The following is a 27,926-nucleotide window of genomic DNA, read 5'->3' on the forward strand; positions in this document are numbered from 1 at the left end:
AAAAAAAAACAAACAAGGAATAAAAACCAAATTTTTATCCTCAACTACCCATCTTTGATGGCACAAATCAATTACCTTTTCATTTATACTGTATATAATAACCGTATCACTGAACACTTTAAGTTAAAAGTACCATTCCAATAGAAAGTTTAAGACTGGTTTTGTGTATCCAAATTTCAGTGATCTGATTAAATCCCAGCCTCACAACTCAAGCACAACTGTAGGAGACAGGAAACTAACATTCTACGAGGCAGGAATTTCTATCAACTGTAACATCAGAGCTAGAACAGAGATCTACAGCCTGCAGAATGCTGAATAAGCAGCTGAGGGAAAAACAAACTGAAAAAGACTGTTGTCTTTACATATATCAACCAATTTACTTTTGCCAATACACAGCAAACTAGCACATGATAGAGTATGTCAAATGCGTTCTAAAAAACAATACAAATAACTCATCATTGTCAGTGGAAAACAACTTCATTTATGAAAGCAGAACAGAATCTGTGAAAAAAACAAACAAAACTTTTCCCATGAAAGAACACACAACAATTAGTAAGTTTAATTCAAAACAGACAAAGTTTTCCTGCACTTACACTGCTGTTAGCTCAATACAACTGTTAGAAGGGGTTACACTGCTTAAAGAATGAGCAGAGGGATACATTAATAGCTGACCATGGACCCCCAATATGCCAATAAGAAATGTTTGGGGTGTTGTTTTCATTTTGGTTTCTTTTGGTTTTAAAGAAACTGGTTTCTGGAAAACTATCAAAATTATATCAAATAGACAGTCAATATGACTGTCTATTGAAGCAATTTGGCAGCTGTAAGGAAGAGAAAGAGGTAATTTAATAAGCATGTATGTAATCTAATAAACATGCACCAAGACAATCTTTTAACCATATGTAAACTCCAGATAGTCAGATCTGAAAAGTTATATGACTCATTTCCAAAGTAGCATGCCCTAAGTGTTGTAAATATTAGCAAACAAAAAACAAGGCCATCGCAGACTTAAATGAGACTGTATACCATTAGAAACAAAGACCTTTGAACGCTACTCAATCACACCAAGTGATGAAACCAATTCCCTCCAATCTCCTTAGGGATATGCTAATTTTGTAGTATTTCCCTCCTCTCCACCATCCCTCCCAAATCAAGATGTTAGGATTCTGCAGAAAACCAAAATTTCTTATGAAGCAACTGAAAAGAACCATTTCAAAACAATAGCTGAAAACATCACCCTTCAAAGCCATGCACATCTGTTTCTATGTCTGCACACCAGTGCAGATCACTCTCACATATTGTATAAACTTCAAAACATGTTACTTCAATGCTGAAAAAAAAACCACCATTAGAAATACTGAACTCTTAGTTGAAACATGAAAAATAGACCTTGCGTACATACATTCCCTCTGCGTTGTTAACAAAAGTATATTAGAACAAGGAGAAAAATCTTCTCCAGCAATTTGGAGGGTTGTTTTGTTATTCAAGCAGGATTTGAGAGCTCTCACTATCCAATCAAACATAAAACTTGGTAAAATTAATCCAAAGGGTAAATCATGAGCTTCAAAATTACAAATGCTGCTTCCAGATCTTCTTAGAGAAAGCAAGTGTATTGACAGGACACAAAGCATAGAAAAGATTCCCAAAAGAAGTTAACATATAAACGAATAAACAGAGCTCCTCCAACACCTTTGCTCCAGGAAGTACAGAAAGAATATTTCAGTCAAAAAATAATACATAAAAACCCCTTGGATCATTACAGATTGGAGGCCACATATAAAAGCTAACAATTCTTCTAAGGTATGTGGCCAAATGATAGAAGAAAATTTAAGTTTTACCCTGTAAACAGCCAAACCAATGAAACCTGGGAATGTGATATGGCTCCAGATTAAGACGTGTAAACTTAAACTGCTACATGAGTGTTACAGTCAGTAGAGACTTAGTCATTGCAATGGAGGGACACAAAGAAGCTACACAAGCAAACCCTAAAAGCTGAATTCAGCCGTATGGCAGCTGAACAGCTCTCCAGTTCAGGGACTGATTATATTCCCGTTAAACAAATGGAGGTCACCTAGGTCTGTAAAACAGTGGAATTAAGGTGCTTATCTTAGCACTGGCTTCCATACAGCTGTGTTCCTGTCCCCTAGTTCTGTTTGACATGTTTCCACTAAGCATCTAAATAAGAAACTAAGGTAAGTAATTATTTATTTCATTGAAGTATCTTGCTTATCAGTTGCAAGGACAATTCTATAGTCTAAAATACTTGAGAGTTACATTCTTAAATATAACAAATTTATCAAGCTACCCCCACTAACATCTCTGAAGTCAGTGATACCACATTCAAAGTTAGATTTGGCCACTGTATTAAAAAACCCTCAGTTTAAATATTAATGTTAATGCTCAATAAATTAAATTATTTGAGAAGAGCATAACTAATTTTTTTGTTTCCTGAAAAAAGTTATTTTGTGAATGCAAATAATAAAACACCTGGAAGAAGTGTCTTTTTCTTTCACTACTTGCTCATTCTATCATAATCATAATGCATCCTTTCTCACAGAGTTAAGGTCTTCAGACCAGCCCTACCTTCTATTTCCATGTTTATACAGCACCCAGTATGATGGTGTCATGGATTGGGCACAACAAAACAACAAAGGAACAGCCACATGGCTGAGATGAGGACAAAGATCATGGGTTGAGACAAAGGACAAGGAGGGTTCTTCACCGATCAAGGTCCCGGGCAAAACAAACTCAACTTGGGGAAAAAATAACAATTTAATTTCACACTCATCACACACCCAGGACACAGACACACACAGAGCAGGGCTTGCAGATGTTACCCCACCCCTCCCTTCTTCCCAGGCCCAAATCCCTTTGTTCCCGGTTTCTCTCCCTCCTTCCCCCCAGCAGCACAGGGGGACAGGGGATGGGGTTTAGAGTCACTTCACAGGCTGGTGGTTCCTGCTGCTCCTTCCTCCTCAGGAAGAAGGGTTCCTTACAGTCCTGCCCTGCTTCCCCACGGGGTCCCTCCCATGGCAGAGAGTCCTCCACCAACCTCTCCTTCATGAGTCCTTCCCACGAGGTCCGGAGCTGCTCCAGCCTGGGCTTCCCACAGAGTCAGGGGCTGCTTCGGGAACAGCCACCTCCCCTGGCCCTGGGGTCTTCCACTGCTGCACAGAGTCCAATGGCAGCAAATCCACTGGCCACAACATCCCAGGTCCAGTGGCAAAGTTCACCCCTCCTGGTGCCTTCAGGGAATGTTCCACCACGTTCCTCCACGAGTGCAGGGGCACAGCTGCCATCTCGCCATGGGCTGCAGGGAAACTTCTGCTTGGGCACCTTCTTCCCCTTCTTCCTCACCAACCACCAGCACTGCTCTGCCCCTCCAGCTCAGCTCTTCTCCCTTAAGTGCTTTTCTGCTCAGATGTTACCTCAGCTCTTGTATACGTTAATGGCAGAGGCGCATCTCTTGTCCCTCTAATGGCTCCTTGGCTGGGTTTGGAGCAGGGGGAGCTTCTCAGCTTCTTACCCGAGCCACCCCTGGGGCCCTTTCCCTGCTGCCAAAAAACCCACTAAACCAGAACAGCTGGCTTCTAATTTGAACGTGCAGACATGAGAGAAAAAAATTAAATGTATTTATTTATTTATTCTACCTTTTACCATTTAGAATAAAAGCAGTGTTTTCTTGTTAGGTGAAACTGCTAAAGAAGCCTAAGAGAAATAAGTGCATGCTCTTGGTAACTGTCCAGGGGGAAGGGTAAAGAATTGTATAATATTTTTGCTTAACAAATTCTTTTTTTCCCCCTCGCAATTCTGAACTAGCAACCACAATTAATAAACATTTTCTGATTTGAAGTACCCGACAGAAAAGCCTATTTGCACATACCAATAAACATTTCATCACACTGTAAGTCTATTTAAACAGTGAAATCAGTGTTCAAAAAGAAGCCCAAGACAAATTTAAAGGGAAAAATTTTTCTCTGCAATCAATATGGGAGCCCTAGAAATAATTTCTGATTTTTTTCTTACAGGTTGCAGTATTTTGGTTTATATTTTTTTGTATCTAACAAACATAAAAGAGAAGGAAAATGATGAGTAACTTACTCCTCCTCCATAATGTTCACTAAATCTTGTGTGTATATAATGGTATCACACTCAAAATGTATGAAAATAATCTCAATAGCACCATAATACATTTGAATACCTGGTATTTTTCAGCAAAGACAAGAACAACTTACATATAAATAACACTGGGCAGACAATTCAGTTATTTCTCTTACTAAAGATATTAACTTATAAGTCAATGCCTAACAAGCATTCTGATTGATCCTATTAAAATCTTGACTCTTGCAATAAATTAATTTATTCACAGAAACATTTGCATGAAAAAGTCATGCTAAGATTTTATAGTAATAAAATATTCTGAATGCACAGCATTTCTTTTAATTTTGAAATACTTAAAATACCTTGGTACAACCTAACCCAATACTTCTGTGTCATTCACAAATGATATACAAACCTTCCATGTTACTTACAAATAATTTAAATTCTACACACCTTATTAGATTTAAAACAGACTTCATGAGACAGACACTGCAAAGTTATATTGGATGTAATTTAATTAAGCACATTAAAACATGCTAATTAATTTCAGCAGTATTTTTTAATAACAGTTAAAATTACGAGATGAGTAACAAACTTGCTTGGGAAAATACAGCTTCCATATTATTTTTTTCTTTTATTTCAATGACAAATAGAACTAATTATTCTGAAATGGATGAAAGCCTGTAGTGACATAAATAAACCAACACAGACATATTTGACAAATGTGATTTATGGAGAGCTCACATTAAGACAAATCCTTCTCATGTCTAAAACTACAACTAGTTCACACAATTTATTCAGCACAATAATATAACAGGCAGAAAACTTGAGTTGCTGACCAAAGAATAAGATGTGGGCTGTTTTTTTTCCTAATGCTGCTAAAGTGATTTTTTGTTTGTGTTTTTTTATGAAAGGAGTGAAACCAGAATAAATTCTCACAACAAAATCAGTTGCCAACCAGTAACACTTCTTTAATCTTTTAGTTCTACTGATCCTGTACATTTATCCACTATCAATGAGCATTCATTCAGTTATTAAAATCCAATCACCAGGCATTTATAAAAAGAAATAAAATTAGCTCCATAATGTTTCCGCTTCTGCTTGAGATAAAAGACGTGTAATATATATTTGTAATCTTTAACTTTTAAAACTGCTTAAGTAAAAAAGGATTATTCCCCTCCTCACGCAAAGCTACTAAAAGACTATCACGGTCAAAGAAATCTAATCAAGTAACATCTTCAAGTCCTAGTCTTAAGTTTACTTTTTGTATGCCTTCTCAATATTTGTAACAGCCCTTCTGTACTCAAAAGTAAGAATATACGTTAAGTGAAGAAGCTCCATTTCTCTTCCCATGAGATGCCAATCAGCCTTTGAACTAGAAGCACTTCTCTTTCATTCGTCAAGATAGTTTAATTTCAAGAAGTGCAGCTTCCCAAAATAATTACTCGGTAACTTTCTTATGCCAGGTTTTCACTGCTATTTTTTTTTACTGTGCATATACACCCTTCTGGGTACTAATACTTGCAGTGAGTACACCAGGATATTAATATAATATTCATAATTTTGTAGTGATTTTATCAATACCTGTAGGAAATGCTGCCCAAGCAATAGCAGGGGATGTAGTCTGCTTTTCACCATTTCCACACTCATAACTCTCTGCTGCCTAGAAACAAAAAAAACAACCTGTTACATATTTTACAAAATGCTATAAATTCCTATAAAAATAGTTGAAAATAGCTAAATTTCAAAATTAAGTCATCCAAATAACATACCTCAAATCCTCCAAAGTCATCGTCATCCATGTTTCAACTGGTACTAGAATACAGCAGAAATATTCATTTTAAAACAAAAACAAAACCACTAAATTGTCATATCCTCTTTACTCATAAAATAGCAACAAAAACTTTGTAAAACCAAAATTATGGTGTTAGTTTTAAAAGACTCAGGTAGAGAAAGTCACTGTGGTCAAACCCTAAAAGCCCAGCAGTATTAAGTAATACATGTCCCATGCTGCAGGAAATGGGTATATTTCATTGGCCAGTCTAGTAAGAAAAACATGCTGATTTTATGATAAACCAGGAGTAAAAAGACAAAATGATTCTATGATTTGTACTTCAGTCACATGACAGATGGACAGCGACCTTCACTTGGATTCAACTGCTACCTAGCTCATCTCTGTGCTCTTCATAACCTCATCACCTTCCCATTTAGAAACGAATATTCAGTCTTCCAGTCAAGTACTTCCTTCCACAGGTCACCTGAGGTCTTCCTAATTCACATTTCTACAAAAAATCAAGGGACCTAAATAAGAACTTTTTCACATAGAGGATGCAAGGGCTAGAACAGCAAGATCTCTCCTGAGCATTTTTCTTATTGATCAAAATAAATGAAAAAAACTGGGTATTTTATGAAAGAACTTGAATATCTTCAAGGGAAAAGATTGCCTAACACTATTGTCAAATATATTTTGAAAACTAGGATGTAGAAAAAACTTTCCAATATAGGAAAACAGAAAGATCATACTTTAAAGCTGTAACTATTGCTCGCACGCATAGCAGCCAAGTCCCCAGTACCTCAACAAAAGATAGTGAAAACAGCATATATATTTCTAAGTATATTTATTTTTATAATATACACATATATATATATATTTATATATAAATCCAGGAAGTAGGATTTCGGACCACCAGATTTCAAAATGAAGAATTGACTTCATTAGTAATGAAGACAACCCAATTTAAGGCAAGCACAAACTGTTACGTACTCAGTAGTTTTCTGTTTAAGATTTAAAATATAAAAATATTTTCCATTGTTAAGTTGCTTTTCCAAATCAGCACTGTGATTTAATCCAAAAAGACTTCCTGCTTTTCCCATCTCTTCTCAGCTGTCTGGCAACATCAACACAAACTGCAACTTAGAAAAAGATTGTGGTGAATTTCTGGAAATTTTTCTGCTACCACAGATGTCCTTTGCTAGGTTTCATGGAGGGGCTGATTCTGATTTTACAAACTGATCAGCATTTTTGAGTTGTTGCCCTGAATTCTGTGGCATTTTGATATATTTAGAGTTAAACTGCAGTTCTTTTTACAAAAATGCAGGATAAGTTACTCAGCTAATGAAGGTAACTTAAGATACACATGGCTGTTCAAAGAAGCGTATGACATGTATTTAAAAAATAGATATTCTTATACATGAATGAAAGAGGATTTAAAAAAATAGGGTCTTTATAGAGTGTCAAAATGTTTGTAAAATCAATTGACTTCAGCTTCACTATAGGCTGGCAAAACCTTTATTACTGTGAAAGCACGTGCTCAGAAAGAGAAGAATTCAAAGAGTTTGGAGGAAATCTCCAAATTCAAGCATTAGAATAACAGAAGGGCACACTTGCAGTTTATATCCACTGCTGAAAATTGCTACCAAGACAGACTTGAAATCAAACACATCCTCCAAAGTTTAACAAAATAATTTCCAAGTTCTTATTGAGGAACTTAGGTTAAATCACCACTCTTACAGTGCAAGCAGACAGATTTGGTTCTATTAAGACTAGTGTCCATTATTCATAAGTGGTATAAGAGCGAATTAACTTTTTAGGTGCTGCAAGGTGTTTCATTGATTTTGTGCTTTTATTTTTTGAGAGAAAGAAGATAGCTGGGTATTTTTCTCATCAGCGTTAACCTTAAGTGTTCAGACATTCATACATTCCATTAACATTCAGAGCTTTAATATATAACTCAAAAAAATAACACATGAATGCACAAATGGCATCAATGGAAGCTGTATCTCCAGAACACCACTTCTGAAGCAGACAGCAATGGGCAGACAACTGAGAATGTCAACATATTCACACTACCTACTACTAAAAGCCATCCAGAACAGACTGGTAAGTTCTATAGGCACTGTGAACTGTAGCATTCAAGTAGCAATCAGAGCAGTCAGTTGGAGGAGAGGCTTTTGGAAGGAAATAATATGTAAGTAAAAATACCTATCACATCAACAGGTCCTACAGGCCCTACCCAAAGTTACTTCAAAGGACCACAACAGGTAGCAACTACTTCAAAAGACCACAGCAGACTTTCTCCCCAGGAAGCAAGAGACATTACTCCCATCATCTTAGAATTTGCTATGTCTCTACTGGCAGTACCTTCCATATTCAGTACCATGTCTTAAAAAGACACACTGGAGAACACGTCCAGAGGAGTGCAACAAGAATTACAGCAATTTTGGAAAAGCACGCTAGAGTGGAGAGGATTTTTAAAAACAAAATTTAAAAGGCAAACAAAAGTATCTATAGAATATGAAAAACAATCTTCTAAGAAGTGATTAACTACTTTCATTTATCATCAAGTGCAGCAATGACATAAAGCAGTGAAGGAAAACAGCCTCTGCAGGAAAAATGTCTGTTAAATACTATTGAGGATTTCCAGGAAGTCAACATAAAACCCAAACCTTCATATACATAAAACAGAAGTAATTTCTGATAAGAGGAAAAGCATGTAAGGCAGAAGGAAAAATGGAGAACAACCTGTTATTGAATCCATCATCTTTGTTATTACATTTTATATGCAGTTTTCATAAGTCTGGTAATGAACAGAAGACTATTCTGACCTAACATTACCTTTCTCCACAAATTTTAACCAGACATTTCATGGCTGTAACAGCAAGATTAATCTGTGAATTATTCCACACATCATTTAAATGGAATAAACGAGAAACAGACGCCAAGCAAGTCTCAGTAGTATCAGCAGGTTTTTTTCATGCCTAACTGCTAATCCTCCAATTTCCAGTTCTTTGGAGATACCACAAGAATTCTAGGTGAGATGTTTCTCAGCCAGCTAGGGAAGATTATTTGCTGTTTGTGTATGTATTCATACATCTATACACACCTCTGTTTTCGAAGACAAAGATACGTTTCTAGTCTGCCAGATGAAATCCTGATTTATGTGACTTGTTTGCTGTAGGCAATTTAAAAAGAAAAAAAAAAGGAAAAAAAATCAGAAAAGAATTAAAAATTAAACTGGCAAAGTTAGCATGTATCACAAGTAAGCAGGTAGCAAGTCAGGACAGAAATAATTTATTAAGTTCTGACGCACACTGACAATAGTGCACTTCAAAAACTCAAAGGCTGATGAGATCTTTTCAGTCAAAGAGTGTTAGTGCAAGAGCTCTTAGCAGGAGACGTCTTTCCAAAAAGTTGTTTCTTCTTGCATAAAAAGAAAAGCATGTTTTCTGCAAGGAGAAGGGAACAGAGCCATACGATGTTTTAAAAATGGTTAAGAAAAAAATTAATCAGGCCTATTTTTAGCTAGGAATCTTTCAATAGCCTCCAAAAGTACATGAACATTTAGCTCTAAATAATGCTTGAATAATGTTACAAATTCAACTGATACCAATGCTGAAAATATGATACAATTTCTCAGTTCCAGCACTTATTCTGATGATGGAAATGCATTTCTAGCATAAACAAGCAGCAGAACTAGCCTAACACCTCACACAGAACTGCAACAATTTTGGGAGCAGCTTTTTTAAAATCAATCATCAATTCCAGAATGGGCAATCAAACTGTTCTTTCCTCAGACTAGGAACATTATTTGTGGCACCAGAATAGGAAAGAATACATTAAGTGCTGACAATCTTCAGAAGGATTTAAAAAAATAACACAATAAGACAAAACAGCCCACACAGTCTTCCCATGACTAAATGTGGTCTCTTAAAATATGCCTGATACTGGAATTAAGTAACTGTAAAATTGGGCAACAAGAAGTCAGCCTCAAAATTACAGATTCATAGAAATTACGGTTGGAAAATACACAGTAGGTCAACCAGCCCAGGCCATTTCCAAAACATAACAGTTCTCAAGACAGTCGTGTCCTAAAAGGCTTTAGAAGCTCTCCAGTCACACTCCTGTGAAAAGCAGGAAGCTTTTCACAGATCACAAATATGTAAGCCACTGTTTGTATTAATCAAACCATACACAATTTAGGCCAGAATTCAGACCAGCCAGTCATCCAATCCAAGCTCCCTGCTCAAAGCAGGGTCAATAGAACATTTGGATGAGGTTGTTCAAGACTTCCTTCTGTATGACTGATGACAACATGCAATGAATGTATTGAAGCACAGACAGCCGTGCCTATCTGAGATGCTTGCAAGCTTTCCAACACAAAAGTCCTAACCAGCTCACACACACTTTCCCTCATGGCTCTTCTGCCAGAACTTCAAGCACCTCTTACCAAACTTAAAAAAAGGAAAAATTTTCTTCGTTTAAACCAAGTGATACAGACTTTTCTTCTAATCTATACAAGTAACAGCTGCAGGATAAGCATGCGACACCTTAACAACTTACAGCAGCTAATAAGCAATCAGCATTTTTTTATTACAGCATACACATTTCCTAAAGGATACATAAGCCCAAGAAAGACCAGACTATGAATGTATGACATAATGGAAACTCAAATAAATTTAGAGCATCTATTTTCTAAAAATAAATAAATAAATAAATAAACCAGTACATTTTTCATGTCCTGCTTGAGATAACTGTGTGTGTATATATATATATATATATATAAGCAGTGTAAGTGACATGCTTAAGAACACTTAGACCACAAACAGAGGAATACTCTTCATTTATTATGCCAAAATAAACTTGGAAATTCAATTAAATCTTCTACTTTTAGAAAGGTGCGGGTTTACAGTTCTCAATTTTTTATTTAGGTTGTTTGGACAGGGTGGCTTTAAGTAATTTTTAACCACAATGTAAGGCAAATACAGCTTTAAAAAGTGAACTACTTTAGAAAGTATCTTATAATATTATACAAACTAATGAATTGTTGCCACATGCATATAGCATCCTCATCTTTATATTAAGAAAAGCAGATTTTGATTTAATGCTACATAAGAAAAATTTAAAAAGCCCCCCCCACACCTTTTTTTTCCTGAAGTAGAGCATCTAAATCCCTGCAGGTATTCAAACTTATGTCTGTATATGCCTGTTGTTGAAGGTGGTTAGATGAAGAAACTGACAACCTGTAATACCTAAGGAGCAAGACTGAGACTGAAAGAAGAGTATTTTCCTTCTTTACTCAGGCAACTGCCCTTTTATCTTACCATGGGACAATACCACCCCATAAAAGGCTGTTCAAGGGCTGTATGCCCTGCCCCTATCATGAGACAGTAAAAATCAGGCATCACCAAAATGCCAATGTTCTGCATCATCTTACAGTGTATATTCAGCAATATAACAGAATGTGTGGGAAATTCCAGCCACCATGAAGCAGTTTGTAGGTCAGCTCCCCTATTAAAAGACAATAATATAGCAGTTAGCACCTCTGTTTGAACACAGAAGTATGCCCAACCACATATTAAAGGAAGAGATTTCAAGGTTATGGAAAAAAAAGAAAAAGACAACACCACTGAACACATCACAGCAATTTTCACCTGGGAAATGAGGCTGGTTCATTTCAATCCTAGTTTCAGTTAAAAACACTAAATTAAGTACCTTTTTGATTCAAACAAACAAAAAAGGAAACAAAGCAAGCAAGCAAGCAGATGCAAACCAATCTATTTTAGAGTAGTAGTTGCTTATGCTACAGTTTATTTAATTTTTTTAAAGAAAAATTTGAGTTTGGCCCTTTGTAAATAATTCTTTTCCACAGCACCAGTAAACCAATATAATGTCATATAATAAAGGAATCGCAGAACTTGACTGTGGATGCTGCTGAGATGGTTCACAAACTGAATTTGTTCTGTGATTCCTTTATTATATGACAAGGACTCCAGTCTAACAAGGCAGCAAGTCAAATTCTAGAGCAGATGCTCAGAGAATTTTCTTATCCTATTCACTTTTGCCATCTATTCATTGACCCATTTATTCTGAAGAGTCTCCAGAAAGCCTCAGTGCTTACAAGATGAGAACACCACATTCAGCGATGTGACAGTAATAGTCAAGAATTGATTTACACAAAATAGAATATGTGAAATAAAAGCCAATAGCTAAAACCTTCCTATGAATGCCTACAGTGAATTTAAGAATTAAAAAGTAAAACAAAACAAACAAACCCAAACAAAAACACACACAAAAACACCCAATAACTTTACAAGAACCAAAAGCAAAAATTCTTTTACCACTTTGTGCTCTTCTTGGGAGATACATCCTCGACCAAAAATCCAGATCCTATTAGCAGCATCTGAGTTTCTGTTATCCTCTGATATATTTCATGCATAGCTTCACCAGTAATTTTGAAATAACACTACTTATACCTAAAAGTGCTTTATGTAATGAAACAGTAGCAGCAGAAGCTGTAGCATTTCTGTGTTTCATATAACTAGAACATCATCTGCAGTCTGCAGAGCTTCTGCAACTGACTTCCCCACTTTTAAATAAAAAAGCATTTGTAGAAGAGCAAACCACAGCATACAACTGAACACCATTAAATATAACCTTTATAAGCAACCTAAGGGTGGCAAAATTTTCAAAAACTGCATAATATCAGGAACAAAAAACTCCTTTTTCCTTAGGTAGACATAGTCTTTATTAAAGAAATTAGAATAAAAACATTCTTTACAAATCATATGCTAGTTGGAGAGGTACTAAACTAATATGAGCAAAAATCTCTGAAACTCCACAAAAATAAGCTTGAAAATAATTCACAAAATTAATTCCATAAGAATTTGTGGTTTAGAACTTGTGGGTCCCCTTCTTCAGAATACTTTTGACTTTTTGAAATGATGCTTAAAGTAGGAATAAGCAATGAAGTGTAAATTCAAAGTACATTTCACTTTCCTAGATTAGATACAGCTTCACAAAAAACAAAGCAAGAGTTCCATTTTTACTCACAAGAAGAAAAGGGGCTGTGATAGCTCCTACAAAGAAGGTAGGTACTAGTTTTCAAACTGACCTAAGACACAGAAGAGAAAAAAACTCCACAGTCTTGTGTGGAAAATGCATTCAAGAACAGGCAATTCCTTAGACATATCCTAGAAGAAACTAACATCAGAAAACTATACCAAAACCACATTCTGAGAAGTAGGATCTCTGAAAAGCTGTTAAGAAATGTATTTGTAGGAGGTATAGTGCACTGGAGTAATTTTGAATGGTACTCTGTGAGTGACAAAGAACAAAAGGATATTACAGACTGTAAGCAAAGTAAATTACTAGTGGGGGAAAAAAAGGAGCAATATTGGATAGAATCTGCCTTTTACTCATTTTTCCTGAACTCTACGTTTATGTAAAATCACCAAATACACAGTGTGCAACTGGGAGAGAAGACCTTTCTTTTAGATCAATAAAAAGGTGTGAGTCCTTGGCCAACATCTGAAATCCTACTTGGCTTAGGATTCAGAAATGCAGAGTTTGACTTCAGAGTACTTCCTGAGGTAGAGGTCTACCACATGCATGTACCATTTTTTATCTCTATACCAGACCACAACCCCTGGACCACATGGGGTTTCCATGCGTAACCGTCAGTACTCAGAGGATAGCATCACTCAGAAGAAAAGACTGCAAGTGGCATAATGGTACTTTCAGCACACCTTTTCAATTAAAAAGCTGAAGACAGAAAACATCTGTATGCTTTGGCTTCCAAATGTCTTAGTCACTGAGATCTACGTATGGCCAGGAAAAAATATTTTTTAAAAAGAAATTTAAAAACTAAAAAGAAGACATGTCTAGCAAGACAAATTCTAATTTAATTCCAGAGGCTTACCTACTGACATGAGTAATTATAGTAACATATGTATGTCTTGACTGAGGATCTTTTTTTACATTTTTCCCCTCATTTTTTGTCAGCTTCTCCCAAATTTAAGAATTTTCCCACTTAGAAAACACTAACTTTTCATTGTAGATATTAAAAGATCAGTTCAAATAAAGCTTTTTTATGCTAGCAGAACAATCATATTACCATATTCTTGACCGTACTTCTTTGTCTCCAAAGTCTATAGGTACCTTCTCAAGTTCAAATTCTAAGAACTTCAGTAACTCAAGTCTGACACAGCTGATACCATTCAAACATGTTGCACTTTCTTTCTCGCCCTCACCAAGCATTCCCTCCATCTATCCTCAAAAAGCCCTCAAGAAGTAGCTTGAATTAAATTGGAATTAAACATTTCTGTTATGCACAGCTAGGCAGTAAAATGTATCTATAGTTTATGTGATGCCATCCAGAGGTACCTGGACAAGCTAGAGAAATAGGTCCAGGGGAACGTCATGAGGTTCAACAAGGCCAAGTGCAGGGTCCTGCACCTGGGCTGGGGCAACCAGGTATGTGAATACAGGCTGGGGGAAGACGTGCTAAAAAGCAGTCCTGTGGAAAATGACCTGGGGGTACTAGTGGATGAAACCACCAATGTGCAATTGCAGCCCAGAGGGCCAACCTCGTCCTGGGCAGTATTAAAAGAAGTGTGGCCAGCAGATCCAGAAAAGCGATTTTGCCCCTCTGCTCTGCCCTGATGAGACCTCACCTGGAGCGCTGCACCCAGTTCTGGATCCCTAAATGCAAGAAGGATATGGACCTGTTGGTGTCCAGAGGAGGGCCATGAAGATGATCAGAGGGCTGGAGCACCTCTCTTATGAAGACAGGCTGAGGGAGTTGGGGTTGTGCAGCCAGCAGAAGACTCTGGGGGGACCTTGTAGCTACCTTCCAGTACCTGAAAGGGGCCTATAAGAAGGCTGGGGAAGAGCTGTTCACGTGAGCATGTAATGATAGGACAAGGGGCAATGGTTTTAAGCTGGAGAAGGGTAAATTTAGGTTGGACATTAGGAGAAAGTTCTTTAATATGAGGGTGGTGGATCACTAGAATGGGTTGCCTAGAGAGGTGGTGAAGGCCCCATCCCTGGAGACATTAAAGGTGAGGCCTTATGGGGCTCGAGCAATCTGGTCTAGTTGAAGATGTCCCTGCTTATTGGACTAAATTACATTACAGGTCCCTTCCAACCCAATACATTCTACTATTCTATGATTAAAATCAAGTCCAGATCAACAATCTCTGTAACCCTGATTCAGATTAATGATAATCAGAAGCTCTAGAAATGAGTTCGTATTCTACAAGAAAAGTGTGACTTGTCATCTTACTAGGTCACAAAGATCCAACACCAATGGCCCTGCAAATGCCTGAGCAAAAGTGACCACAGTAGGCTAAAAACATATTTTAAGTATTTTTATTATACTAGAGACCACAGAATTGGACAGTTTTCTGAAATACAATGTCAGAGGTTTCTCAGAGTTGCACAGGGATTAGGACAAGATTCACAGGACTAAAGTCAGAACAGGAGAAGTTCTGACCACATACAGAAAGGCTGCCCTCATTCAGAACTCAACTGAACAGGGCTCTGAGCCACCTGCTTTAACCAGACCTGCTTTAAACAGAGGTTTGGGTCTGAAAACCTCTAGAAGTCCCTTCCATGCATGATCTATGATTTAGTTGCATCCAGAATAGGAGGAAAAAAAAAAAAAAATCCATGTTGGAGATTGCTCTTCGACTGAACTGTACTAGTAACTATCAACATCCAGGATCTTTTTATGACTGGGTTTCCTAATGACAAAAGAACCAACTTCAAGAGAGACACATAAAAGAGAAAGAGTAACTCTACAAATCTTCACTGTTAGAGGAGGGTCAGAAGCAGCAAAAAAACTAATGAAGTATTTCCATTATGAGCCCAAAGAAAAAATTTCTTACCTAAATGTCTGTACTCAAGAGTTGTTTCTTGAAGAAGGCTGAGTTGAACTTAGCATTAAGAAAAAGATCTTGACAAGAAAGACAAATTGGATGGGGATGTTTCTTCTCTGGAATAAAAAACTTAGTTAATTCAATAATTTGCTCAAAATCCTCCCTAAAAAAAACATAAATCACACCATATAACTGTGAATATGCTAAGATATCTAGAAATAGAATTATTATTTTTTTAAATAAAAATCTAACATTTCAAGATAAACAAATGGCTTTTTTTTGCCAATTTTGGCTATTTTGACAAAGATGGGCAGGGCACTACTGTGCCCATTTCAGAAAGAGGAAGATGTTTTCTAAGAGGTCCCATACCCAGCAAGTTAGCAGTACATTTAAGTCATTTAAGTATCAAGTATGTGATGAGGGCATTGATAGCAAGGACATTACTCATCAGCTCAAAATTAAGCAAAAATTCTTTCTCATTCAAGAAGAGTTAAACTCCACAAACACACCCCCCCACCACCCCCAAGCAAACAAACAGACAAGATACCAGACAGATTCTCCACTCATTCTATAACTGACACTGATGGCAATGTGGTATTAAAGGGGCAAAGGAATCTACCCCTGCATTACACCAGCATGCACACACACAAAAACCAGGTACTTCATAAAACATACATTGTCTCACAGCTAATGTGCAGAATTGATTGGCTGCATGAAGTTTATGAAGTTTAGGCAATATATACAGACAAGCCTCCATTCATCACAGAGTGTGCCTAACATCTTCCCAGTCCATTGGAAATGAATTGTTCTTTCTCCCATGTTTTTTATTTTAAATTACAATTCTGTATATCCTCCAATAACTTTTTTAAACTGGAAACAAATGAATGCCTTTGAAAATAAATGGATGCCTCATAGGTATTAATTTTAAAATATAAAAATACCCTCCATATTAGAATACACTTACAAGAACAAAATAATAAACTGTAGTGGGTGTTTATTTATTTATATCTTTATATAGTGAACTTGCATGTAACATACTTGAGAATTCATGGAATTAAGATCTTTTTATGTTCACAGAGCTTAATAGCTCTTGAAACCAGAGCTGTTTAAAGAGAACTACTGAAATCCATTGAAAAATGACTATGCAGAAATGTTCCCTTCTGGCAACACTGAGAAAACTGGCAGAACATTCAGGTTTCAAAGACTAAACTAAGTCTAGAGTGATAACCTTTTATCTACATTCATTAGTGGAAAATTACATAGTCGTTAGCAAAATTCCCAAGGAAGGTAAGTTTTGCTTGTCAGCAAGAAAAAGCTTGAATATTTGGACATTGACCATTAACACACTAGACTTACATTCAATAACTGAAAAACAAAAAACAAAACAAACCACAACAAAACCAACCAACCAAACAAAAAAACAGCCTTTCTATAGAGATATCAAGAAAAGATATACATGAATGGACAATTTCATCTAATTCAGTCACTTTCTAAAATATATAACTAAAAAAAAAAATAGCAGAAAAATCACAACTATTTTCCTTCACTCTACTAACTACTACACTCTACTAACTGTTAGTAGTATGTTAGACTACTTCTATAATAAACCACTGGTTTCCCAGGACAAATAGTGCACAACTACAATTATCATAAAACATTTCACTAAATATGATTATTTTTTTTAATCCAAAATGCCAAAATAATTTCAAGAAATTCAAGCCCAGTGCATTTAATGAGGGGTTGTCCATTACCAGGATACCGAATGGGAGGTGCAGTCTGCCAGAAGACAAACTAAATTCAACTCTGCAAACTGTTTGTTTTCTTTCAGTCTTCCCTTACTTTTTTTATTTAGCATGTGGTTCTGTAATTCAAACCTAATGGAGAAACCAGGATTGGATTAATAAGCAATAACTATACAGTAGCCCTTGCTGTAACAAAGATACTGTCAGTGTTCTACTCTTCATCAGTTTTACTAACTCCAGATGTTCCATAGTCATTTATAGTTTAACAGGGTTAAAAATACAGACGCCTGCATTTTCCCATGGGATCCAATGTTGACATAACATTAAATACATTATATTAAAACCTCTCAATTATTATCCAGACTTCTAAACTAGACACTGTAATCACTTCACAGTGTATTTTACGTTATGAGGAAATGTGAACAATTTAAGCATTGCTGGTAACTGAAGATTTAAAATAAAAATGTGTTATGTTTTTGGAAAAACTTTGTCAACATCTGAGGGCTTTTTAAGAACATTTCAGGTATGTTAGAAAGATAATCACTTCTGAGTGTATGCTTTACATATGCCATGTAGATCAGCAGTAATAACACATGACAAAGTTTGTAACAACTGTTTTTGAAGCACCTTCACTACTCAGTAGTCTTAACTTTCACAAGCATCCACTTCACAAAAACGTGTCTTTGATACAGTTTGAGATGCTTTCCGTAATCATTTTACAATGTTACTATATATTAGTGCTAACCAAACGTGCAAGAACTTGTCCAGAAAAAAAGAAGTAAGCCAAGCTTGTTAAAGTTTCCCATGTCACATATAGAAACATCAGAAAAACCTAAGAACCCAAAAGCAGAACATAACACAGGCCACAAGGCTTGACTGGAAACCAACATTTCAAACTAAGTACAACTTTTCTTCGATCTATCATCGATCAGGCCAAGACACTGACTTTCACTCCAGCAGCTTATAAACTAAAAGCCAGTAGACTGTGGCATATTTATCACATGGAAACTGCTTCAGAAGCTCTGCATTATTTCAGAAGTTGCACCCCATGGAAAGTCCTTTTAAAAGCTTCACTGGCAAGCATATGCTAAAATATTTTGTTTTCCATCTAAAACGATACTAAATTCCAATCCTCAGAGACAGGATTTCCAGGTTATTTCTCTCTATACACATACTAAACTCAAGAACTGTAACATAGGAAAGTGTTGTTAAAGTTTTGAAAAAAGAATAAGCTTAGTGCAAATAAGTTGACTGTAGGTCTCTTCTCCTCAGAAATTTAAGAAAAAATAAAAATCACTGGCCTATGTTCTACAGTAAATAAAAGGATGCTAAACCAAATTCAAAGTAATTGACTTCCAGTCCTTTCCTCAAGCCCCAAATCAAGATAAATTAAATAAATTCTAGCAGTGTGTTCTGGCAAAACATTTAATTAGGAAAAATTCAACTTTAAAGAGCTATAAGACAAAGTTGTAGCAAGTGTGCACAGATTATCAGATTGCTTTTACCTTCATTCACCTTATTCAAAAACCTTGAGGAGTTAAGGATTGAATTGATAATTATTTAGCACATTCTTTAGTATACTTAGCATTTGTTTAGTATATTTATTTATAAGCTAACAGAACTTCAGAACCTAGAGCATTTACAGAAAGCACTGTAAGCAACAAAATCTTCCCATGCTACTGGATGACCGTTTTCAAACGGATCAAACTTTATAATCAATATTTTCCTAATTACTTTTTATATGTATTTATTGGTGTCCCCCATTCTACAAAGACTTCGATTGTAATTAGGATAATAAAAAATTGTTTGTTCTTATTCTTCACCTTATGACTGATTGTTTTTGAAACTAATTTACAGCTAAATTACTCTTCTGAATAGAAGCAGGCTTTTGCACTGGCAGCATGGCTCCACACCACCTTCTTATTGACATAATAATTCTGCGCAAGAAAGTACACTAACAAAAATTAAAGCAAACACAATCAAGAACAAGCACAGCATATAAGTAGTCAGCTGACCTTTCTGGCTCTGAAGCATTTGAAAATAAACCATTCAATAGGCCCTCTAATGGAAAGCAGAACAGTGGCAACTTAAGAGTGAATTTAGCAGATGTCTTTACTTGTCAAGGGCATCTATACAGATTTACATAGACACCAAGACAATTTCAAAAGTATATTGTCAGCATGGGCTTCTAAATCAATATTCAAAGCAGTTGGTTTAGCAGTTCTGGTTTAGCAGTTTCTTACCTCAATCTAAATGTGCCATTACCACTGCAAACCAAGCTAAGGACTCCTTGTCACATCCACTAAATGACTTCTAAGTGCAAAGTGCCTCTCAGGTTTTTCAGAAATATTAACAGAAAAGCACAGGCAATTCTATTTTCCTCTGTATAAAAAGCTACTTTTTTGCTGGCCTGAAAGAGAAAAGAATTGACTAGCAATAAATAAGTACTTTTTACATGCCCCCAAATTGAAGTTCAAATTAGTCTCGGTCCCTCACCTATCTACAACAACCTAGCATCAAAAAAAAACCACATTTCCAAACCTTTGAAAGTTTTGTATTTTTAATCTTCAAATTTTGCTTGCAGGTTAGCTCAATTAATCAGTGTCACCCATTAATGTAACTACCTACTCTCTCACACACAATTAATATCCAGATTTTTTTACTTGTCTGATCTAGATGGTACTGTGAATATAAATTTCACCAACTATTATACCAAGGGATCTCTTCTAGCAAATGTAATCAGAATTGTTCATCTTTTCACCACCTAAAAACTTCATGTATCATTCACTAACTGTGTCTTTCAAATAGAAGCTACACTTCTCAGAGCAAGACATGGCTTTCAGGTGCCTTTCCAATAGACCATGATCAGACACAAACACCTGTGGGAAGTAAATGGTAAAGCATGATACACAGTAACTTAAAGTTTGTTATGCTGTTCTACACAGCTTATACTTTGCAGACACCAACACATCCAGAAACATACCAAACCAGCAACTCTGTAGTTCCTTCCCCTATTGCAGGGGCCAGCAGTCTGAAAAATAATACCCACACTTTTTTGCCTTAGTACAGACAACTGAAAACTGAAAATAAGTTTGCTCCTTGGACAAACTTCTCAGAGGACAAAAGCATGAAAAAAAAAAGTTGTAGCTGCAGCAGTGATACTACCTGTTCACCAAAGTCCTCTCTCGAGGTTTAACAGCAGAGTAACAACACAACAATCTTCTGCACAGACACACATTAACAAGATTGACAGTCCCATGCATAAACTATCAGGAAATTGCTGTAGAGAAATGTGTCACATGAACCACACCATTTTTTTTATGTCATCCCCCAGCCCCCAGCTTAGGACAATAGTTATCTGCTTCTACCACATGCAGTTTTATTTTACTTTCCTAACAGGTTTATCATACTCAATGTATTTAGATTCACATGTTTCACCCTGTATACCCCAAACAATATGCCGAAGATTAGGTGACTTTTCTGACACTAAACTTTTCACTCCAGTAAGAAAATCGAAATCTAAATAATATATCAGTGGAATAAAGACTGATTGACCTTGAATTATTTCAGTTGAATATAATCCCTGTATACAGAAAACAGTGACAATAAGTACAAATTCTAACAAATTGAAAACTTAAATCCAGGCTCTCAGGGAACAATTACTAACTCTGTAGGACTTGACAGCCTATTTCTAAAATTGAGTTAGCCCATCTCAAAATGAATTTGTGTGGGAAAAAAAATAATTTTAAAACATTATTACTCCTTTACATTTTTCCTAATGCTTTACTATATAGCCTGAATCAAACTGGTATCAGTTAATATAATCATAAACTGCAGAATTACATTGTCCTGATGTTGCTATACTCTTGAGATGCTGATCTAACGCCAGAAGAAATCCCATTTATCCACTGAAATTTCCAAAGCTTTAAGCTTTCCTCAGTATCAGAAGAAGATATTTCTCAAGGAAACACGTGAATATAATTGAGAAGGCCAGTTCTTCATTTGTAGGAGGCATCTACCTGTCATGATCTTTAAGAGTACACTTTGCCCAATGAAGGCACTGGGCAATCATCAAGCAATTGCCAGTACTTTAAAAATAGCCTCTGCAGACTATAACAGCAATCCTCTGCAGCCAGGCTCAGGGGCTCAGCTCCTAACAAAGGGACCCCAAAGAGGAGACCCTAACCCTCCCCTTCCTCAGGAGGCTACAGAGAGCAATGAGGTCACCCCTCAGCCTCCTTTTCTCCAAACTAGACAAACCCAGAGTCCTTGGCTGCTCCTCATAGAACATGCCTTCCAGCTCATAATGATCATATTGAAATAAGTATTAAATGTTCATTATGTTTTCATACATGTTTATCATCACTTGAAACAGATGACTGCAAATTGTATATTCTCCTGTTTCCATTTAGACCAACAGACTATGGCATGGCTGTGCTGTCACACAACAGCTCTTCAAAACACCACACTTCATAATCACACAGAAGCACAGAATCACCAAGGCTGGAAAAGACCTTTAAGACCATCAGGTCCAGCCTATAACCTAACACCAGAGTGTAATTCTTCATACAAAAACTGAAAAACAACCAATAAGCATTCTCAAACTTTGATATTGTCTGTGGTAATACCACTGTAAACTGCTATTACAGAAATAACACATCACATTCTCCCCTTTTTTAAGTCCTTTTTGAAGTGGAAGCAACAGCTCTAGTAATTGATTCAGAGCTAAAGCTTTGAAATTAGTAGGCTTCCAACTGGAAGAATTTGGGGTTGGATGTTTCGTCCCTTAACATGTGTTCAGACATGCTACATCCTTCATTTCCAAAGGAAATAGTTTTTAATATTGCCAGCTCTTAGTGCCAGTTTTCAACTACATTCCATGAACTACAAGCAATCTACTCTCCAATACAGATTGCTTTGCCCTGTACAGAATCTGCCTTATAATCCAAAAGAAAGATTAACAGAAGCAGGAGTCACCATTTGAAACCACCCCTGCTACCAGCATAATTATTTTCACTACTTTTTTCATTACTTTTTTCCTAAAAAAAAAAACACAACAAAACAAAAAGCCCTAAAAATTATTGTTGCATAGTCAGCTAAAATTAGTTTACCTGTGTGCACAAAACCCTGCCATCTGTTCCAGAAGGACTGCACTAAAATAAGAGAAGAAATATTCCTGGAGTCTAAAGATGGAAGAATTGGACAAGACGTATGTTTCAACTACAGCTGAAAACTTGCCTGACTAGTTAATAGTGGAGTATTATGATGTGCTTATGGTCAGGTTGGATGAGGCTTTGTGCAACCTGGTCTAGTGTGAGGTGTCCCTGCTCGTAGCAGGGAAGTTGGAACCTGATGATCTTTAAGGTCCCTTCCAACCTTAACCATTCTATGATTCTATGCCATATGTGATCAGCTAAGGATTCACAAAAATCAGCTAAAACATTCAAATTTCGTTCTTTGACCAACAGAAGTACTGAATAGTTGAAAATTTTACATTATAAAACAATTACTAGAATTGCTAGTGGGAACCTTGAAAAATCAGAATCTAATCCTGTAAAATTTTCAGTAAGTGGAAGTATTTTAAGCCAGTGTTGATAAACTGCCTGAGATTTTAGATTACTTTTGGTTGTTTTTTGGGGTTTTTTTACTAAGTTAGCACTATAGTTTGGACATGCTTGATTTTCTTAATACTAAAACTTTCAAATTTTGTGCAAATACAACAGAAGACACTTTATATTGACTGGAATTAGCAGCTTAAAACTAAAGCCATTTCCAGATTCTTGTCTGAAAGATGAAAAAAAACAAAACAAAACAGTAATCACTTAATTACAAATAGCACATTGCTTCTCTTATATAGGCATTACACAGGCGTGAGAAATTTTTCTTTCTGAGGATCCAAAATACCATTATAAACTTTATGTCCATTCCTCTAGCTCTGTTTCAAAGGTTTGAAAAGTTTAATAAACAGTATCTGTAACTATGTGAACAGAAAAAACTACCCGTGTACCCAAAGGCAGACAGATGCCACATTCAGCTGTTGAAAAACTGCAGAAAAGTTCCATAAAAATGCCATCCTATTTAAGAATATCCCTCACAACTTTAACAAACAAGTACTTGTAAAGAAATTCCAATTCTAAAAGTCCTCTGTGATTGCTTATGAAGAATCGTATGGGTGTAAAACCCTGCTTCTCCAACCATACCTTACAACAGAATTTACAATGTAAAGCCTTGGCTTCATCAAGAGTGGACAGAACTCCCAGAACTAATTTCAGTCACTCCAAAAGTAAACCTGTCAACTGAACAATGTAAAGGAAAAAAGCCTGCAATGTCATAAAACCAAAATTCTTCTCATTGCTCAATCCCAAACTTTTCAGTAAGAAAGAATATTTATCCTACTGTATATTAAGAAAGTCTAGATACTATGTTATTCTACATAAAGAAAGTTACAGAGTACTTAATTCCTTTCTGTAAAAATAGCATCATTTCTAGAGACTGGAGAGCAGGTACCATTGCTTCAAAGAAACAATGGGATAAAGGAAGATTAAGGTTGCAACAGGCCTTATCAGAAAAGCGAAATCCAACTTTAAAATTAAAGGTATTTACTTTTACTCACAGAAACAAGGGTAATTTCCACCTAAATCTTAAGTCTTTAGAAGTGTGAGACAAATAAAATAGAAAAATAACCCTAGCCTTGACTTTCTGATGCAGTCTTACTATTATAAATATCAAAGTAACAAAGTAGTAAAATGTAACAAATGTTAAATACAATGTCTTCAAGGCACCTTGCAACACTTTTTAGATATTCTATCACTTACAATGCCCTTAAAAGGTAGAATTAGTTTGTCCGACTTGAAATTTACACTACCTGCAGCCCTAAATATCTAGCATGTCAGGGGAAAATATAATAATAATAATAATAATAATAATAATAATAATAATAATAATAATAATAATAATAATAATAATAATAATAATAATCGCTGAAGTATCAAGATTGGCTTTTTCCTTCATTATTATGATAAAACTTGTTTTCAATAAGCAGAAATAACTTTCTCTTAAGGACATTTAGGTGTCAAATACAGCAAAAATGGACAACAGCAGATTACAGAACACACAAGCAGATCAGACCACACAGACTGAAACAACTAACTTGAGAACCTTAATGGACTCAAAGGAACGTGGGCAAGAAGCATTGTCAACTTTGTATTTTAGGATTCACAAAAAGCTTGCTTGCCTCATACCACAAACTTTTTTCCATTTGGTGTTGCAAGTCTTCCTGGAAGTTGGTTTTCATTGAACCAGCAGGAATCAAAGCAACTGCTCAGATACACACTATACTTAGATATCTTAGCAGTTCTGTAAATATTTGGAGAATGCCAGTTACTGCCCTTAAGACTGCAATCTGACTGTTCCTCTGGATCAGAAATATGCATTATGGCATAACTGTACTTTGGCACCCACAAATCTGTGTAGCTACGGCACCTACAAGTCATTCTGATCCTGAGCCTGACACCACATAAACAGCTAATGCTATCTAGACAACCTGTGCATCACCAAGCTCTGACAGTGTTTGTGTCACTTGGAAAGAAACACAAAGGAGCTGGTCTAACAGCCCATGGTGTTCAAAGACAGGGAGAATACAATCAAGGAGCACATAATTAAATGTAAAAGTACTTAAACTCCACTAAATTGTCTAGTGAGGCACCAACTGATCAAGATGTCTCAAAATCCTTGTAGAGGTGTATGTATATACATGCATCACAAATGTAAAAGTGTCAACATGTACACTCAGTTTTCCATCATTTCTATCTCTAGGTCTGGAAGGAAGTTTTAAAGTTTATTACAACAATGGTCAGAATAAAGATTTGGATTAAAACATGTCTAAAGGTAACAGGCTCTATTTTAATATCCACAGCCTGAACCTGGTGTGTACAAACTCCACCTACCTTCTCAGATGAAATACAATAAAATACTATCTCAGCTTTAAGGTAGAAGGAATCAGAACAGGAAGGCTGTAATGTCCCAGGCTAACAGCAGAAGAGATTATTGGTGAAGCTATTTACAATGACATCTTGAGGCTCACAGTACATAAATTATTCTCCTAGTCTCATGTATTTATCTTCCTTTCAAAATAGTACAAAATTAATTTGTCTCAACAATCTCTTTAGGAGGTTCTAAAAAAGGGCTCTGGGATTATCTATTATTCATTGAGCATCCAGGTGTCACCTGTCTGGATACTGCTGTGGCTTTTTTTCTTCCAAACCCTACCAGTATGGAGTTTCTTACTTGTTAACAGATGCTGTCTACCCTGCAAACTCTGAAAATGGTCAGCAGTCTGCTTCCTGTATAAGTGACCAAGAAACTGACATCCCCAAAGTAAGTAATCAATGAAGTCCTAGAACACCAGCACCAACAGTTACACTCAAGCCATCAATACAGAGGCACTCAGAACGATGTTTAACAAATTTATGCAGAAGAGCAAAATCTAAAGAGCAGGAGAAAGCAAAACAGCCAGGAAGTGCTGAGAACAAAAACAATTAAACAAGTCTACCAAAACAGGTGTTCAAGCATCGTGGTGACAACCACCTCAAGCTCCACTGAAATGCTGCCATAAGATGGCAAGAAACGAATTCACAGTGAGCAGCTGAGAGGCAAAAAGAACAGCTAACATAGGGAAGGAAAACTGCTTCTGAAACAAATGATAGTCTCCTGAGGAGAACCAAAGCTGCAGAGTTCATCCAGGGAGCATCCCACAGCAAAAGGTGAAGCTCAGGTGCTGAGGCATCAAGAGATTAGAGTCAACCTTATTATATCAATGAGAAGCCTCAAAGCCTAAAAAGCTTAAAGACCAGAGGCACAGGAAATATTTGAGATGCCCGAGCATTCAGCTGTACAGATATACTTCAACACCCAACTCCAGTTACAGCAATGGTTATTAGGCACACAGGACTTCTGAAAAATCAGGCTAGGTACCTCCCCACCAGGTAAGATTCCAGGCAACGTGTGAGTGACTGGCCATGCGCAGTTTGGCCCCAGAAGAGAAGCCGCAGAGCAGATCCCCAAACCCCTGGGCTACAGAACCACCGGTGCAGGGAGGGAAGGCTCCTGGGGTTTCTCTAATATTTAAACCCCCCGCATCGTGGCAACCTTTGGGTCCCGTCCCAGGAGCAGCCAGCACAGCACACGGGTGCCGGTACCGGCAGGGCCAGGCCCGGGGGGCAGCCCCAGAGCTCGGGGGGCAGAGGCCGCCAGGCCCCGCAGACAGACACCAGCCCCGCCTCACGCCTCGCAACCCCGGGGAGGGACGAGCGGGGAGCCCAGGGGACCCAGCGCCTGCCTCCCCCCCCAGCTCGGCTTCCTCGGCGCGGAGAGGACGGGCGAAGAGGCGGCTCCTTTCCCGGCGCTCCCCTCCAGCCCCCGCAGCGCCGCGGGCCACTCACCCGGATGTGCCGCTCCCGCCGCCCCGCCCCGCACCCGCCCCGCACCCGCCCGTCACGCGGCGCCAGGCACGCCGCTGATTGGGTGGCGGAGGGCGGCGGGGGCGGAGCCTGTCGGGGCAGCCCCGGGGCCCGGCGCCTCCTCGCCGGGCGGGTCGCGGGGCGGGACGCGGTCCCCGCACGGAGCTTTCGGCGCTCGGCCTCGGGTTCGGCGGTCAAAACGTGGGTGCGGGGGTGCACGGCGAGCTTGGGCCTTGTTGCTTCGAGCGGCCTGTCTCGTTAGCGCCTCTGCGTCCTCAGGGGAGGCACCGCGAGCTGGTTGGACGGTGATAAATCCATCGACCCCCCGGGGAAACGAGAATGTCGGAGCTTCCAGACCTCCCTGCTTTCTCACACTCCTCACCCGAGCGGGAGAGGTGAGGATTCCGAGTTGAAGACCTAATAACAACAAACAAGCTGTTACTGAGCAGGCATTCTTTATTGCAGCCTGGGCAGCACTGGGGGTTCTCCACCAGGAGTGCTCCGACCAGTCAGTGAAACACCCTGACTGATGTACACCCAAAACAGGCATGTTCAGTTCCATGTCAGTGCATTCCCATAATTCTTTTACATCGTCATTTCATTGCCTGGAATTGGCTATCTTTGTAATTATGCATGCTCGAGGGTCTCCCGGGGGGTCTTTGTTGATTCTAGTTCTTTGTCATCTTGGTCCTGTCTCTCCTCCTGGTCCTGTCTCCAGTCTCCCACTGGTGGATTGCCCAGGTGGGTCAGAATCCACATGAGTGTTGTCTGTAGGCGCCACAGGTTCTTAGAAGACTTGATGTTATCACAACCTGCAGGATGCTTGGCATTGTTGACTGATGGTTTCACAAACCACATTGTTTTAAAAGCAACCCTTAGCCTAGCAAATTCATTATTTTAGTGCATTTTTATTAGGGTATATTTCTATTGAATTTACTAACGGGTATCCTATGACTATCACTGGTCT

General features: G+C 37.6%; 1 protein-coding gene across 8 annotated transcripts in view; it reads right to left on the reverse strand.

Moving 5' to 3' along the window:
- Positions 1–26,969, reverse strand: part of CCDC91 (coiled-coil domain containing 91) — a 132,187-nt gene extending 105,218 nt beyond the window's left edge. For 2 of the 8 annotated variants that reach the window (XM_051628790.1, XM_051628728.1), the window contains exons 1-4: positions 26,475–26,931; positions 8,985–9,053; positions 5,874–5,916; positions 5,686–5,764 (exon numbers count right to left, since the gene is read on the reverse strand). In XM_051628790.1, coding sequence (XP_051484750.1) covers positions 5,686–5,764; positions 5,874–5,903 — 109 coding nt within the window. In that variant the 5' untranslated portion in view covers positions 5,904–5,916; positions 8,985–9,053; positions 26,475–26,931. The other 6 variants (XM_051628735.1, XM_051628744.1, XM_051628763.1 and 3 more) reach the window with 6 other exon arrangements.
- Between the last annotated feature and the right edge of the window lie 957 nt (positions 26,970–27,926).

The sequence above is a fragment of the Apus apus genome, chromosome 1, assembly GCF_020740795.1.
Source record: "Apus apus isolate bApuApu2 chromosome 1, bApuApu2.pri.cur, whole genome shotgun sequence".
NCBI lineage: Eukaryota > Metazoa > Chordata > Aves > Apodiformes > Apodidae > Apus > Apus apus.